Source organism: Phoca vitulina, unplaced genomic scaffold, assembly GCF_004348235.1.
Source record: "Phoca vitulina isolate PV1807 unplaced genomic scaffold, GSC_HSeal_1.0 scaffold27, whole genome shotgun sequence".
In the NCBI taxonomy this organism is placed as follows: domain Eukaryota; kingdom Metazoa; phylum Chordata; class Mammalia; order Carnivora; family Phocidae; genus Phoca; species Phoca vitulina.
The window spans coordinates 11,248,942-11,266,406 of record NW_022589730.1 but is presented as its reverse complement, the minus strand read 5'-3'; the positions used below and the strand labels follow the sequence as shown (position 1 = coordinate 11,266,406).

General features: G+C 39.9%; 1 protein-coding gene across 3 annotated transcripts in view; it reads left to right on the top strand.

Moving 5' to 3' along the window:
- Positions 1 to 4,240: 4,240 nt before the first annotated feature.
- CDH7 (cadherin 7) overlaps positions 4,241 to 17,465 on the top strand; it is a 134,066-nt gene continuing 120,841 nt past the window's right edge. For 2 of the 3 annotated variants that reach the window (XR_004301604.1, XM_032422647.1), the window contains exons 1-2: positions 4,241 to 4,358; positions 15,591 to 15,996. Coding sequence is in view for 2 of the 3 variants with exons in the window: in XM_032422647.1 (XP_032278538.1) it covers positions 15,787 to 15,996 (210 nt within the window). In the remaining variant the exon portion in view is untranslated. Of the gene's footprint in view, positions 4,359 to 4,452; positions 5,154 to 15,590; positions 15,997 to 17,465 lie in introns of those variants that run through there. The other variant, XM_032422648.1, reaches the window with a different exon arrangement.

The window sequence follows — 17,465 nt, the reverse complement described above, 5'->3', positions numbered from 1 at the left end:
ACCTGGGTGGCTCATTGGTTAAGTGTCTGCCTTTGGCTCAGGTCATGATCCCAGGGTCATGGGATTGAGCCCTGAGTCAGGCTCCCCGCTTAGCAAGGAGTCTGCTTCTCCCTCTCCCTTTGTCGGCTGCTCCTCTGCTTGTGCTCTCTCTGTCAAATAAATAAATGAAATCTTAAAAAATATGTATTTTATTATCCACAAGGTTATATTGAAAAAAAATTTAAATGGTCCCACTTTTTGACAGTTTGCCTTATATAGGTGCTTCTTACCTACTGTCACATCTGTTTTCCTACCATAGCCCCTGAATTTTAAAACTACTTAGTTCTCAATGGTTAGCTCTCTTCTGCTCTTAGCTCCAGGATCTTTGAGACTCATCTTTGGCTTTAGGGTAGGTTCAGGATGGAACGACTATGAATATAACCTAATTAGCAATTTCATCAGAACTTTCTTACTTGTACCCAATCTGCTTTGAGAGCTAAAACATGTAGGGAAATACCATCCACACTGACAGAAAGCATGACAGAGTTCTCCTATCTTTTCTGATTTTTCCTTTTCCAAAGTATAATTCTCATGCGGCTGATTTAATTTATTTAATCAAGAGTAAACATAGATTGAAAGGAGGGTTTTTTAAAAAGCTTTATTTATTTATTTGAGAGAGAGAGAGGGCATGGGGGAAGGGGCAGAGGGAGAGGGAGAGAGAAGCAGACTACCCGCTGAGTGTGGATCCCAACAGAGGGCTTGATCTGAGGACTCTGAGATCATGACCTGAGCCAAAATCAAGAGTCAAATGCTTAACTAACTGAGCCACCCAGGCACTCCAGGAGGGTTTTTTGTTAAATAGAGAAGAAAAGGAGATATTTATCTAATTTGTGCACGGCATTATATGACACTGAAAAAATAAAACCTTCAACTTAGGGGATTTGAAAAAGATTATTATATATAAGAATGGAAATATTAAAACATAAATTTGAGAATTACATGGAAACACTATGAAATTTCATAAGTAAGCATATGCTGTTATGACTTACATTTGTATTTCACGGAATCTTAAACATTTGGCAGCACCTTAGGATTTATCTAGTATAGTCAATTTTTGTGTTTCTCAGGAAACTAGGTATTCTAATCAGCCAGAGTTGTAGGAAAAGAAAGGGGGGTGGGAGAAGAATCTAAAAAAAACAAGTCTTGGGGAGCCTGGGTGGCTCAGATGGTTAAGTGTCTGCCTTTGCTCGGGTCATGATCTTGGGGTCTGCGATCGAGCCCTGCATTGGGCTCCTTGCTCAGCCTGCTTCTCCCTCTCCCACTCTCCTCCACTTGTGCTCTCTCTTTCTGTCTCTCAAATGAGTAAGTACAATCTTTAAAAAACTAAAAAAAAAAAAAAAAAAAACAAGTCTTGTCCTAGACTTGACCACAGCCTAAACCTGTGGAGCTCTTGTTTTATTTGCCATTCCTAATGTTGGGCTTCCTCCTGAGAATAAAATAACAAACACCTTTCAGGGACCTAGAAGGCTCTGCAAATTTGTCCCTGGCCCACCACTCCAACTTAATCCATCTTGACTTTCTCCTTCCTACAGTACTCCAGGTTTCTCAAACACACCCAACTCTTGCCTTCAGCAGAGATTTGTCCTTGTTTATTCTGTCCAGATTATTTTCCCTTCATATTTTCACAAATGCAACTCATTCTCATCATCAGCTCTCAGCTTAAGTGCCAGCTCTGCAGAGTGGCCCTCCCTGATGTCCTAGGTAAAGGGGTGTCCCTCAGTTCTCATCTGAATCACCCCATTCTTAATCCTGTCCTCCAGGTAGAGAGACACATAGCTCTTCCTCTAGGATGAATGTCTTGTGACTGTGAGAACCAAAACTAGTAGTCTGGTTAACTGAACCCATTTTACCCCTCCTAGAATCCCTGTAAAGGTTTTGGTTTAAGGAAATTTTTTAAAAAGAAGGCAATTCACATGGAAACATGTGGTTCAGGATGGAAGCCAAACTTGTGATCAATATTCATGGGGAAGCACAAGATAAGAAAAGGATAAATTGTGGAAATAAACTTAAAAAAATGGTCTCCAAATTTTTTCCCTTTGTACGTGGTCCTTTGATTACAACAAATATGGTGCAGTACTTGTTTCCTCATAGGATCTCATAGATGAAAGAGCCAGACAATCAATGAGCAGTTTACAAATAGCATGGTGTCCTCAGAGTTGTGTTAATTGCTGGATGAGATACAAGCATTCCCTTCTTCATTTAACAGATACTTACTATGGCCCCAATATGTGCCATGTCTCGATCACACTCAATATCAATCTTTGTCTTCCTGAAGCTTTTAGTCCAGAACAATTATAAGAATTGGTCTCATCCCAGCAATGCGTTCATTAGACAAAGCAAGGCGAATGCATGTAAGGTCATCAGAAAAATGTAAAATTCTAGATTGTATGATATTAGCCAGAATAATTAAGGATTTTATTTTTTAGAGATTTTATTTATTTGAGAGAGAGTCTGCGCGTGGGCGAGGGGGGCCGCACAGATGGAGAGGGAGAAGCAGACTCCCCGCTGAGCAGGGAGCCCATGTGGGGCCTGACATGGGACTCCATCCCAGGACCCTGAGATAATGACCCGAGCCAAATGCAGAGGCTTAACCAATTGAGCCACCCAGGCACCCCAATTAAGGACTTTAATACAGAAAAATATGTCAAAGTCTTCAAAGATGAAGCCAAGGTTTAATGTCTGTGTACCTGGAGAATGATAGTGTCCCTGGCAGAGGAGAGAATACTCGGGAAATCCAAGGTGATATCCAGGAAGAGATAGGTCTGTTCTGAACATCCTGAGTTTGGGTGATGACTGACAGTTGAGTGCAAGTGGACATCCAAGCAGGCCTGGACTTGGGGAGGTTTGGGGTTGAAGACAGAACTTTACAAATGAAGCAACGTTAAGTAAACAGCGTTGCTAGGTATCTGGAACTTAACAGGAGTTCCAAAAATATTTGCTGTTACAGTAACAAGCATACGACTCAGTAGTTAAATACTAACTACATGAGAGGGAAAATGCAAGCTAAATGGGCAGGCGGACTGGATGCGAGAATGCAAGTGTATCTGAAAGAACCGGGAAGCAGAGGTGCTGACAGGCCTCATACCCACATAACTGGTATACAGGGGATCGCTGTTAAGGATGGAGAAGAGAAGTAGGGCAAGTTCCACTGACAGAATAAGAAAAAATGAAAACGAACGTACTTGGAATTCACCTTCCTAGCCCTCACGGCAGAACACCTCGCCATCAGGTTAAATCAAGCACCTGAGCAGAGGAAAAGAAAGCGTGCTCAGCTGTACTGGCCGTCGCGCGTTCTCAAAGACCAGATCCCCTTCCCCACCTCGCCAGGGTCCTCTATCCCACCGCGCGCGTAAATCATGCACCTCGGAACTTTTGCATCAGAGAACCCAGCAGGGGAGAAAATTTTCTGCAAGTAAAGAAAGTAGAACTAGGGCAGTCCGAGGAGATTGAAAGGGCAAAACTATCACGCAAGAAAACTGTAAGTTCTGATTAGTTTTATGACTTTGCCTTCATGCCTCAGGAGCTCAATTGATCACGGCTTCTACGACAGGTTGGGGGTGGGAGGGGAGGGCGCTTGAAAAAAATTCTCAAAACTCTCCTCCAGCTTCGCGCTTTCAGATGCAAATACCTGGCGGAGAGATGGATGGGCTGCAGCCCCTCCTACTTTCCCCGCTCTCCTTGATTTCCCTGCGAAGGACTCCATCTGTACGGATCTGTCGGGAGGGCGCTGGAGGAGGGGTGCGCGTGTGTGCGCGCGCGTGTGTGTGCGCGTGGCGGCGGAGCGTCTTCCTTTCCAGTAGCCCTCACTGGGTCTCCAGGAGGTGCCCAAGTCTCAGTGGCTCCCCGGGCCGGTGTCGCCTGGCGCTGACAGCAGGCATCCGTCGCCGCCGACCACCCTCGCCTTCTCCGCTCCTTCCTGCCCCGGCCCGGCGCCCTCTTTCCTTCTCTAGGGCGCTCGCCCTCTCGCCCTCTCCCCGGACGCGCGCTCCCGCTCGCTCCGGACCTGGCGTCTGAGCCGCGCGGGAGAGCCGGCCGGCCCCTTGGAGCAGGCGCAGGCGGCGGGCCGGGGGCGCCCGCGGCCGGGGCAGCGGCCCCGCGCCCCGCGCCCCGCGGAGAGGGCTGTGATTGGAGCAGGAGCCCGTGCCCGGCCGGCCGCGGAGGGTGCCGCGCGGACGCCGCCAGTCCGCCCCGAGCGCCGAGCTGCGCGCACTGGGTCCCGAAGCGCCCGCGAGCGCCCGGCTGCTGAGCGCGCGCCCTTTCGGCTGCGAACACCCGGGTCGCTAGCGCCGGACGCCGCCGGGAGGGCAGCGAGGCCCCAGGTGAGTGCGTCTGCCTGCTGGGGGCTGGGGAAGGCGCCCTGGGCGTGCGCATCTGAGGCCGGACTCCTCAGTGAGCGGAAAGCGGGCGGGGGGATCCGTGTGGAGTTTCCCTTGGCGTCCCCAAGTTTCTGCTGTGGGGCCGTGAGACGTTGCTTGGCGGGGCAGGACAGACGTGCGTACCGAGCTGAGGGCGCTCGGCCCTGAGAGCGAGCCTGTGTGGCAGACAGCAGGTGCGGCGAGTGCCGGCGAGTTCAGGGTGAGAGCAGATCCCAGCGCGCTCCGGATGACGTGGTGAACGCGGAGTCTGGACCGCTCTCCTCGAAGAGGAACACGAGTGGGCCCCCTGGACCGGGGATGGATGGGGGCAGAACTCCGCGCCGGCCGGGCCGCCAGGCTCTGCCGCGGTCCGAGGCTGGAAGGGGGTGTGTGCCTGCGTGTGCAGGAGTCCTTTTAACCGTCCGCACTAGACTCCTTTTACCTTTGGAGAAGGTGGAACTCATCTAAGGGTGTTTTGTTTTTTCTTGTAATGAGTATTCTGCTGCTACGGTGCATCTACAAGGCTTGCCTCTGCGCAGCGCCCTGCTTCCCCTCCGCCTGGCTGGACCTTAGGTTTGCGTTGGGAAAAGGGCGCCCTGTTTCTCTGAATGCGTGGTGGGCTTCTTCGTGGGTGCACCTGCTACACGGCTAGTTGCTGGTATTCAACCTCCGAGCGTGGATTAATGAGAAAGGACCTCTTGCTGTATTGCCTTCACGTTTTAGATCGTTAACCTTACGGATTTCTTAGATATAGTTCAGGTGAGTAAAGATTGGCAGGGAGTTCACCCAGCAGTGGGCATTTGGGAACCTGTGAAGAAATCATCAAGGAGTGGGTGTCTCAAGGCTTTGGAGATCTGCAAATTGAACCGTGAATATACTTAAGACGCCTTTTATGTTGCAAGATACATCTTCTCTTTATTAGATCATTTAAGTGAAATCTCTTTAAGTAGGACTCGTCCTTCATAATTCCTGTAACCAGACAGGTGTTCAGGTCATTTTCCACACAGAAGTAGATAAACAACTTTATGGGGGAAAAATAGAAAAATGTAAGTAACATGTGAGTATGTGGCTGATACTAAGTGACAAGTATACATTTAAAAATCAAATTAACAGCACAAAAGCATACATTTTTAAAGAGTTTAGGGGCAGTAGCACCCCCCCTTTTAAAGGAAAGTTTGCATTGATACACTGCCAACAACACCTAAATAGTTTTAAGTGTGTCTTTATAAAGACAAGTTGGTGTTGGGGGGGAGCTAAGGAAGGAAGTAATTACATTGGAAGCTTTCAGTAACTCACCAGAAATTACTTTTTTTCCCAAAGAACTGGTTAGACTTTATGTTTACCCAAGCTCTTGTTACTATATGTTAAAGGAAAATACATTAAGAATCCTTTTCTTCATTTTTAGGGTTATTTGGAACAGTATGAATAAAAATGCAAAAGAATTGAGGCAAGTAGTAAAACTGGCAACTTTGTGAAAGTCTTGCTTGTATGTTAGTGTTTAATATGGAGTGGAGTGGCAGAAACAATTAAATAGCATTCAGTGTTAATAGTCTTATCCGGTAAAGTCTGTGGTTAGAAAAATAAAACAATAATCAGTAGTGTGGACCATCACCAGGCTAAAAGCTATTACGGTTTGCAGCTTTAATAAAAGGGCATTGTGCGCTTACAACGTGAGATATTATTGTAATTAAGGGCTGCAATAAGGTCATTAGAATTGTGTTAACAATCAGCTAACAGACTCACAACTCTTAAGTCTACTTTTTAAATAATAGCACAGAGATTTTTCCTTTTTTATAAAAGGGTAATTGTAAAGCATCTGTATTACTGCAGTTTACCCTTGAATTGACTCTAGTTTTTAGTGTCCAATGAAAAAGAAAGGGTAGGGAGCATACTGAGTTTTGGCTACTCTTCAGCCTTCCTAGATCTAAAAATCAACCCACTGTGTCACCTCAGGCATGATTTCTTTGCTGGTCTACTGATCATTTAGCATTTTAGTTGTTTCAATGGCAAAGCTGTTACAAACTTCTCAGAATGTATGCTGATATGAGGAAGTGAATACATCTTGGTGTAGAGTCAAACACTTTCTTTGTCAAATCTTTTAGAAATCTTTTATAAAGCACTGAGCCCATAAATTGTTTAGTGTTGTGAGTATTTATGCTTGAGTGATCTTTACCTTTCCTGATTTTATAAGGTTTTGCATTTATTGTGTTAGTGGTTTGTAGCATATCACGGTTCTCACATACACATAAATGTTCCTTTTTTTTTTTTTTTTTCCCCTTTTTTCTTGGTTGGAAGGCTTCAAAGTCTTAGTTTAAAATGGGAGTTTCAGAAACTTCTAAAATAACTAATGCACATTAGTGTATTGCAAATGGATTGTGATGGAGGCTTTTCTCCTTGGCATGAAGGCGTCCCTTGCTTCTAAATGGGGTGATAAAGGGGAGCTGAGGACAAGGAAAAAGGACATGTGATCAGAGTCCTGTGTGTGACCATCTTCTCAGCCTCTGACAAGCAGAGCAGATCTGGCTGTAACCAGCAATACTCGAGTGCCTCCTCTGGGGATTTGCTGGTTTTGCAGAAAGCTACCCCTGCAAACATTTCCCCCTTGTCGTTCTGCAAGATCCCTCGCTGACAAAATTATCAGTGCAAATGACTATGCAGACATCTGTCCATATATTCATCTCAGATTATACTCTAGATTTTCATTTTGGTAGAATTTCTTTTAGTTTCTTTTGCAAAATGTTTATTGAAACATAATTCCTTTTACTGAAGTCACATGAATCATACCTGGCTCAATGTAAATGCTAAGGTAAATTAAAAATTGAAATTGATATAGCTGAGATATGTTGTCGAAGAACAAAGGAAAAACACTTTAAATATAATTTTACTGTTATAATTGTACATGCATATGTATAGTACATACATTATATATAATACTACATATGATATTATATAAGTAGCTCAGAAGGATATGGTTTTTCATTCTTGTTTTCTTTTAATTTACATGGGCTTCTTCCAGTTAATTATAAACTCTTGCTCCTCTTTGTTTTTCATTCCTTTTACCTATGACAGAAGTTATTTGTGCTTAGTTAAAATTGACTCTGCAATCCACTCAGAGAAGTTTTCATCCCATGTCTGAGAGCCAGATGCACACCACAGGCTGTGTGATTCATTTCCAAGGCCCCTGCCTGAATATTTAGGCCAGTTAACGGTAGGAGGCTGTGGTCTGTGGTTGTAATGTTATCTGGCCCAGGGAGCTAATGGATTTGATCACAGTTTCTTTACGTGAGAAGTCACATATCACAGAGGGTCCCCAGCCTCACTAATTAAAATGTAAAAAATTAGACCTTTTAAGTAAAAAAGAAGAGGGCTGTTTCATCAGTATTAACATTATTGAAGCTAATAGTAAACTTTCAATGGTATACAGGTAAAAGAAATTAAATAATAGAAGCCAAAGATGGAAATATTAAATCTAGAATGATTACAGTAAGTTAGGAGCAGACAGTCCTTTCAAAATATAGGATTTGTAGCAACAACCAAATAACCTTATATACATATACATTCTTATATCTGAAGATATTTTTTGAGTTGGTACCCTATTTCTGAAACAGTGAGCTATTGTTTACATTTCAGTGGAAACAGTTACTATAGTGTCACAGCCCAGTAGGTATTCTTTGATCACTCACCAGATTTAGAAGGGAGAGGCGATTTTAAAGTTGGATCCTCCTCACAGTGCTTTTTGTGTATCAGACGAACTACAGTCCTAAACAACAGATCCCTTCACCCCCAATCTCACTCTGTACTCCTGACCCTTCTGGATAGGAATCCTGATGATCTACTTGGAGAATTCAAACTCATGATCATATAGAAATTTGAGTAGGAATAAATTTACTTTTCTTGGCTTTTGGAGAAATACGATAAAAAAAAAAAAAAAGATCTTTAGTGTCAGCATGAGAAACGTTTAACAAACTTTTTCAGTTTTCTGTTGTAACCAGTCACACGCAGTGCCATCAGGAACTTCCTGTGTGACTTTGGACATTTCACTAGAATTCTGTAGATTTTGGTTTCTTAGCAAAGAAAGAAGAGACTGCCTAACCTTAGGTTTTTCTAATGTCTGTTCCCGTTCTGTGGTTCCACCACTCTTCAAACATCAGGAGCAGTGGGTTTAGGGACTTCTTTACATTGTTTTGTTTTTTTGTTTTGTTTTGTTTTTCTTTTCCCAACATGAACCCTCAGGAGAACCAAGCGATTACCTTCTTCAGCACCGATGTGACATTCTCTCTATCCCATAAACATTATTCTTTTAAAAGCTCTGCTTGTATGTGGTGGTTGGGGAAAAAAAAAAAAAAAAAAAAAAAGTGTGGCCACAGCTCTTGAAATACTCCTTGTCCTGGATTACTTTCTGTTTTGGAGTTATGACATCTGCTCATTCATGAATGGGAGATTAGAATATCTTTTCTCTCTTTTGCATTGCCCAAATGCATTAAGCGGGTCTACTTTAAAAATAAGCAAAAGCAACAATGGACAAGTGTTATCCTTGTTACAAAGCAGACTCCCCTAACTTTGTGTACAGAGATAAATCACAGTGAGGACCTCAGTGGTGACAGGAGGCTGCTGTCCTGGGGAAAACAAGGACAAATGAAAGTCTTTAAAGAAGGCATTGGATGAAGCAGGAGGAGTCTTTTCTTTCAATTTAAATATTGCTATTAAACACTCAAGGAGTATTCTCAAAAGGCATCTTTTGTCAGACTGTACAAAAGAACTAATATATGGAAGGTTGTTCTTAAAGCAATGGCAATATTGTCATCATGCGTTCTAACCACTGAAATGGTATCATTTCTGCTTTTGAACATGTATATTGTTCTCCCTCCATAAGGATCCATTAAAAATATGTTGCTTGTCAAAATGTAGTTCAATTTTAAAGCAGTCTTGGAAATGACAGTTTCTTCCCAAAAGGCCAACAGCAAGATTTTTTGTTTTGTTTTGTTATTGTTACAACTCTGATTTTTTGGTACTATTATGTTTTATAAATTAGTGAGCAAAACATCTTAGGGAGTATCAGTTAGATGCTAGAGATGTTTGGCAGTCATCCACTATGGATTTTTCACATTCTTCATTGATTATTTTCTATCAAGTACACTGACTCCTCAAATGTCATTCTTACAATTGTTTTTCTAGAAAATGCAAATGACAGAATGTATTTTGGGGATATCATGTTCCACATAATTGTGAATTGTAGTGATTTTTTTAGAGGAGAGACACAACTTCTTCAAATCTTCTTTAAATTGCCAGTAGATAATAAACCATGTGTTAGTGTGGTATACATTAAGTATATTTCAAAAACAGTTTCAGACCTGTATCTGATGCAACAACTCCAGACACAGAGAGCATAAACATCTGTCCCTTGCCTGTCATTTAGAGAAACTGTGTTGACTGATAGTCTTTAACTGAGATAAGCCATTGGTTATTTATACTGGACTGCAAAGAAAATGTTCCACTTTAATTTTGCCACAAGATCTAAAATAGCAATATATTTCATTTTAACGTAATTGATAATCATATTTTATAGCTCGAGTTATTTCTAGAAGGCATTTAGCACTTTTAAAGAAGCAGTTTAGCATATATAAATTAATTGGTAATTAGGCATGTGTTTAAAACTACTCTTATGGTTCTATATTTATGTGATTGGCTGAATATGATACATTTCATGCTACTTGTCGTGTGTTTAGCATGTTGCCTTTGATTTAGATGGGACAGGCTCTACAACATTTATGCTTTCACTGGTTAGTCATTGGCATGCTGATGCATAAAAAGTATTTTTTGTTATTAAGGGAATTTAAGCCATTGTTTTTAGGTATGAACAAAACATTGTATTAAGAGTATGATAGTCACTTGATCTGATTTTTAAAAGTGGTTTCACAGAGATGTTAAGTGGAGCAGAAAATCCAAGAAAATTTTGTAATAATGAATTCGTTTGGATAAAATAATATTAGCTATTAAGGTTAAATGAATAATAAACTATCTACTTGGAAATAATTCTTTGCCACATAGTTGAACAAAAATAATTGGAACAAAAAAGTAGCATGGTAAAGTGATTTCAGGTCAAATAAATGATGTTGATTTAGTAAATACTGTTTGAATCTCATCGCCACCCCCTTTTCTTTCCATTTTGCTTCAATCCACTTAAAATTTCTTTTTTGAGGATTCATTTTGTATTCTCTGGATTAAGGTGTGTTGTGCTGATCACAGTATTAGTTGTGATTTACATGTATCTTTAGTTTGGCAAAAAAAAATGTATGTTTAAAAATATAAGTTTATTTTTTGATAGGGATTGCATTCAGCGTGTATGTAGATTGCTTTGGGTAGTTTAGACATTTTAACAATATTGTTCTAATCCATGAGCATGGAATGTTTTTCCATTGACATCTTGTCATCTTCAATTTCTTTCATCAGTGTTTTATGGTTTTCAGAATACAGGTCTTTCACTTCTTTGGTTAGGTTTATTCCTACGTATCTGATGGTTTGGGGTTCAGTTGTAAATGGGGTTGATTCCCTATAAGTTTTAGCTTTAAGATATCAGAGAGAGAACATTTTAAGTTATTAATCCAGTAGCAGCCACCATGGTCTTTCAAACATCTGGTTGGCTCCTATTCACTTCTTTTCTCCTCAGATAGAACCTATTCCTGTTGTTTTTCTCCTAGATATAAAGCTATACATTTGTAACTGTTTAGAAGTTGACTTAGATCTGCAGAAGTTACCTAAACTGTCTACCAACACATCATTGTTCTGCACTTTTTTTTTTTCTGAGCCAGCAATGGTGAACTGGTCGGCTCTCCAGACCTCCAGTGGGTCACACCCTTAAGCTTTCCCACAGAGGATACAATGACACATGACACTGCTTGGATGCAGGGGTCTCTGTTTGTTTCTAATGTGACTTTCCCCTTATTAATGCCTGTCTATAAAACTTGGGAGGCAGAAGGAAGGGAGAAGATAAGCAATAGGGGAGCCTAGCAGGGAAGGGTGCACAGCTTGGCTTTGGGGCACAGATTTGCGAGTCAGTATTTAACCCATTGTGAAAAAATGACAATGATTGTGATTGATTTATATGTAAAAAAATGTTATCATGGTGCCTTGATATATGTGTACATCTACGGGAAGATAGGAAGCCTACTTGCAGTAGGAAATCTCAAGTTCACATTTTGATGACTTCTCTTTGAAGACCACAAATAACTGAAAGTTTTTCATAATGGGTCAGGGCCCTTCATTTCTTTCATGCTACCTCAACATAGGTCAGGATGAGTTGGGCTAAACTGTTGTACTGGTCTTTACCTTGGAAACCAGATCTGCTTGTGAAGGAAGGCAAGGATTTGGGGAAGCCTGATGAAGGGCCATCTGTCCTGTGATTTTCCCCCTATTGGATCAGGTGTTCATTCCTGGCAGAGTTAGTCACTATCAAAAATGTTGATGAATACATATGAAACCCCCCTACTCCAATCACAGTCATTCACACATGAGTTTCTGATTTTCTAAGTGCATTCTACAACAGGCATTACAGAATCATTTACCTGCCATATGAAAGAGAATTTTATCCTCCAGTTATATACACAAAGCCACTTAAAGTATCCTTGTACACTCTTATAGACCTTCAAAAAAGGTAGAGAAAATTTAGCTCAAGAGCCTGGCAGGTACTTCAAATACTGCAGAGAAATATAATGGAATTTTTTTTCAAAGGGATTGTGACCCATAAACACGGAAGAGCTACCAAGGAATTTATATATTGACTTACATGGTTAATTTACCATATTAAAAAAAATAAGCATAATGAAACATTTTGTAAATGTGTTCCAAAAGTCAATTGTGTGTCTGCTTCTGTTCTAGATACTATGATACAAAGACAGGGTGGACATTCCTGTTCATCAAGGTCTATGTTAATAATAGCTGCCTTTAAAACACTTCATTTAAATAGGAAAGTACAGAACTCTCTGGTCTCTTTCACAAATATTAGCTCAGTGACTTCAAAGTAATCCATAGTGTGTTCTGTGTCTGACTTCTTTTCTATGTTCTCGCTGGTTTGATAACTTCACATCTCATATGGAAAAGAAAGGGTCTTCAAGAGGCAAGAGTAATTTAAACATCTCATGTTAAAATTCATGCTAAATTTCATAAATGTGAAAAATGCTTCTTTTACAGTCCTATGACTTTCTTAAATCTCTCCACCCTTTAATTATTAACAGTGTGCACTTTTTCACAGCCTAAAAAAGCCAACAAAACCAATTCTCTATAATTGTCAAAAGCAGACAAGTTACATCTGTAAAAAATACATATAAGATTTTATAATTTAGTTCATCTCCCTCATTTTGCAAATGTGAAAAATGAAATCCCAGAAGGATCCAAGGTCATACAGCAAAAAAAGGAGGTTTTAGAGCAAAGACCCCACTGATCCTATTCCTGGTCCAGATTATACTTCTTTTTCTTATTAGTGAAAGTTTTGAGTGAACTCAAATCTCTCCAATTCTGATGCCAGTCTTTGACTTATAAAAATCACAGAGGACATGCCTTGGGAAAGAAAGTATTGCGTTCTTTTTTTTTAAAAGTATTTTGGTGCCATTGTTCATATTCATCTAGAATTTTGGGTTCGTGACCCATATAGTTCCATGGCACTGAGACTAGAACTATCAAGAATGTTTTCATTCTGTGCAAGAGTTGACTAAAACATTTTCCTATAAATAACATTAAAATGAAAACATCACAAACTAACTTTAACATAACTAGAAAATATCAAAATAACCCCAACAGCTTTTTTTTTAAAAATTTTTAGGGCTTTTTAGTTTTTCATGATTTGCTTATTTAATCCTATGAAGTAGATACAATTATTACCATCTTTGTTTTGCAAGTTAGAGGTTTAAGGCCTCATCTTTGGAACTTATCTTAAAATTTAAGTCACATGTCCAAGAATGCAGAGCTAAGACAGGAGTCAGCATTTGAATCTTTATCTGATACAGGTGCCTGCACTTTTTCCCAGTATAATTTTGATAACTCCCCAAATTTTGAATTCCAAAAGTTCATTTGTTACTTTGTTTCTTGAAGTTGGATGCGTTTCATTGTGTAACAATGTTACCAAGTTCACCTAAGCCATAAAGTAGCTTAAATAATGTAACTATATCACATTAAAAAAAAAAAATTGTCTTAGGGACCAAAGTATTTATCTCCTTGTTTTTATGAGAAAGCACATTCTCACTCGAGGAAGTAGGGCAGTGAAACTGAAATGTTCTTTGGCCACATGTCTCCCATGTTAGACAATCCTTCACCACAATTCAATCCTCTCCATCCCTGGAAACATGATTTGCCACTGTCATGAAGGGAACCACATAATCTTGGCCCTCCACATGCCATTCCTACAAAGGCCACTACCTGTGAGTTCCTAGCCATGACTCCTAGCTCATTATAGACTAGTCCATACTAATCTCTGTTTCCCAGTCTAAGCACCTACTTGCCTTCTTTAACTACAGATAACCTGTCTTCTCAGGGGGGTTAGCTCAGACCTCCCTGCAATGTACTTTCAGACTAATGGAGGGGCCTACGTTGGAACATAAAGATACGACCCCAAGTTACTTCTTGTTTATAATTCCAAGTCTTAGAACAACTAATCCTTCCAGAGTGATTTCTAAATGGACCAAATTCATTTTAGATGCTTAGATGAGAGATTTGGATTTTAAGAGGAGGTGTTCATTGCACAGACTGCAGTAATATGCTCCAATAATAGTTTACTCTTCTGGTGGTTCTCAGCATACATCAATTAGCTGTACATTGGATTATCCTGTAATGCCCTCTGGAATTTCAGACCTTGATAGGGATATTTTTCACATGAATATGTTCATTTGAATAGAGCTCAAAGTCAATGCAACCTGTTTCTTAACAGTTGTGTCGACTATTTTAACATATTTAATACATTTCATTTTTCTTCTATTAGATAAGGCATTTTCCATAAGCAACTTTACTGTCAGAAATCATCTAATGAGTCACAGACACTCGTTACAGGAAAGACAGGTAGGAAGATGAGAAAGCTAATAATATAAAGACAGTGAATTTGCTACTTTGATAGGGAACTATCTTTTGGCTTCATGTCCTTAAAACTCTATTTTTCTTCCTCTCCCCCCCCAAAAAAAGCAAATGTGAACCCTCACCTCAAATTATCCTATTGTTGACTTATTTATAGTCAAATGAATTTATAAACCGAAGTACAGCATAGTGATTTAAACAAGCTTTTTGCCATAAATTCTTATTCCTCTGTGTTTTGGGGGTATATTTGGAAGTTTGTTTTGTAACTGATTTTATATCTCTTGCATGAACAAGAATTCTGTATCTGAAATATGTAGACTTTAGAATAAAAGTTGTTTTGTTTTCATGCTGCTGCTGGAACATTCTGGGTGCACACTCACTGTGAACGGGGCTCACAAATACAGTTGAGTTTGCACACCTCTCTAATGATCTATTCAATTCCATAAATATTTAGGGAAGAAGGCCCTACTATGCACAAGTCATGCTGTAAGATGTTCAATAGATAATTTGCTCTATAGCGTGACCTAACATGCGACACAGCAGACATGACAATAGGTTTGAAGGGTGGAAAATGGAAACGACTGAGCTTTGCAGCTGATCACAATCAAATCAGAACACATCAAAACAGCTGGTGTTCTGTGACTCAGAATCAATCAACCGGTTTTGAATCACTTCATACTTCTTTATTTCTCTTTACAGTTTCACAGAAGAGATTTAAACCAACATATGTCCTTCCCATTTGGTTAAATCCCTGCTTTGAGCTGCTTTGCTTTCATATTCTAATACCAATGAATGAAATTGACTGTAATATAAAAGAAAAAATAATAAAGGCTAGCATTAAAATGATTTTTTAACTGATGTCGCTCCATTTGTATCAAGTAAACCATATGTTCAAATAGAATGCCTAGAAGAAACACAAAGTTTTAAGATTGTGTTGTGGAATGAGGATAATTCTGCATCAGCAGTATTTATGTGATTTATACATGTGGCAAAGTCATTGTAAATGTATAAGTTTATAATTAATAATTTAATAATTATGCAAATGATGGTATCTTGGGAAAATCAATAGTAAGTAAATGAAAGTTAAAAGTTATGATGTGTTTTGGTTTCTGACACTAGCTTTTCTTTTTGTTCTGCTAGGTACCTATTACACCATTCTTTGGCGAAGGTTATTCAGCAGTGGTGACCCCTTGCAATCGAACACTCTACAAATTATTATCTCTGGACTCCCAGCTGACACCCTGCCGGAGGCAAGAGCTACTAAGCCAACTGGAACTGTGCCTTTTCTCTTGTCAAGGTTTTTTTCTTACACAGGAAAAAGAAAGAAAAAAAAAAGATGAAGTTGGGCAAAGTGGAGTTCTGCCATTTTCTGCAGCTAATAGCTCTTTTCCTGTGTTTGTCTGGGATGAGTCAAGCAGAGCTCTCCGGGTCCAGATCAAAGCCCTATTTCCAATCAGGGAGGTCCCGGACCAAGCGCAGCTGGGTGTGGAATCAGTTCTTTGTGCTGGAGGAATACATGGGTTCAGACCCTCTCTATGTAGGAAAGGTAGGGCATTTGGCCTTTCAAAGTCACAAATGATTATTGTGAATGTCTGTGTTTGGATGGAGAACTGCTCTTTTTGCTTTGGGGGGTGGAAAACGTAAACTATTACTCCTGTGAAATAGTTCATGAAGTTTTTGGCATTAGCCACTTTGAAATTATAGTCCAGATTGTTATCCATACGTTGAAGCCATAATTTAGGGAGTGATGTTTATTTCTAGAAACAGAGGAGGAGTCTACAGATGCCTAGTTAACCATGATTGTGGCACACTAGTAAAACTTTTATTTCCAAAATTAGAACAAGAATATTCACGAATAAATGAAGAGTAGTGGGTGCTTATAGGCAGTTGGTTTTTTAGCTTCTTTTTTGGGGGCGGGGAGTACTATATAAATGATGCACATACTATATGCTTATATATGCTTTTCTGATACTTGTAATTTATTTTTTTCATTAACTTTTCTTTTTTTCTTTTTTTAATTATTATGTTAATCACCATACATTACATCATTAGTTTTTGATGTAGTGTTCCATGATTCATTGTTTGCGTATAACACCCAGTGCTCCATGCGGTATGTGCCCTCTTTAATACCTAGCACCAGGCTAACCCATCCCCCCACCCCCCTCCCCTCTAGAACCCTCAGTTTGTTTCTCAGAGTCCAGAGTCTCTCATGGTGAGCGCTGTGAATTGTGTAAGACTGCTTTTCTGATACTTGTAATTTAAAGACTGCAAAGTGAAATTATTGAGCCTATTGTCCCTCAATTATGAGCAATTCTGACCCACTTTTCTTAGTGGTGGTCTTGTTTTGATGGATCCGTTGTTTTGTTTTCTTTTTTTAGATTTTCCTTTCGGTTAAAAATGAATGGGAACAGAAGTCAGTTTCTAATTGGTATCAGACAAAAATGGGCAGTTTGTGGTACGTGTTTGGGGGCCAAGTGGTAGCCAAATTGGGATGTTTTTTCACAGCTTCTTTCTGTGTGAATATTTGGGTAGGGGATTTCCATTCAAGTGCTTTCTGAACTGAAGGGCCCTTTGAGAGAGCATGGCCCTACCATCCTCGTAACATGTTCCCAGTCTCTACTCTACTGCAGGTTTGCTTATGTAAACATTTCCCAAATTTCTCAGTTTGGTGCTCGGTACTGGTAAAGAGTTTCTAAGTAGCGCGCGCCGGCAAGATATCTATACATCTGCATTTCTGCCCTTCACTTGGCCAGTGTTCTGCGTCTCTTCCTGATAAAATGAAGCACAGCAAACTGATGAATTTATCCATGAGTGAATTTTTAACTTCGAATAACTGAGAAAGAATCTTTGTTATTTATTCCATGGGCCATTGTTTCATTTGAACACATCTTAAGGAAGAGTGAAAAATCTGTTTTTGTCGATGGGGTATCTACATAAGTCAAAGTAATCTTTATTATTTTATTCCTTTGATGCCTCTATATTTTATAAATACTGACTGATACTGTATTGTAAACA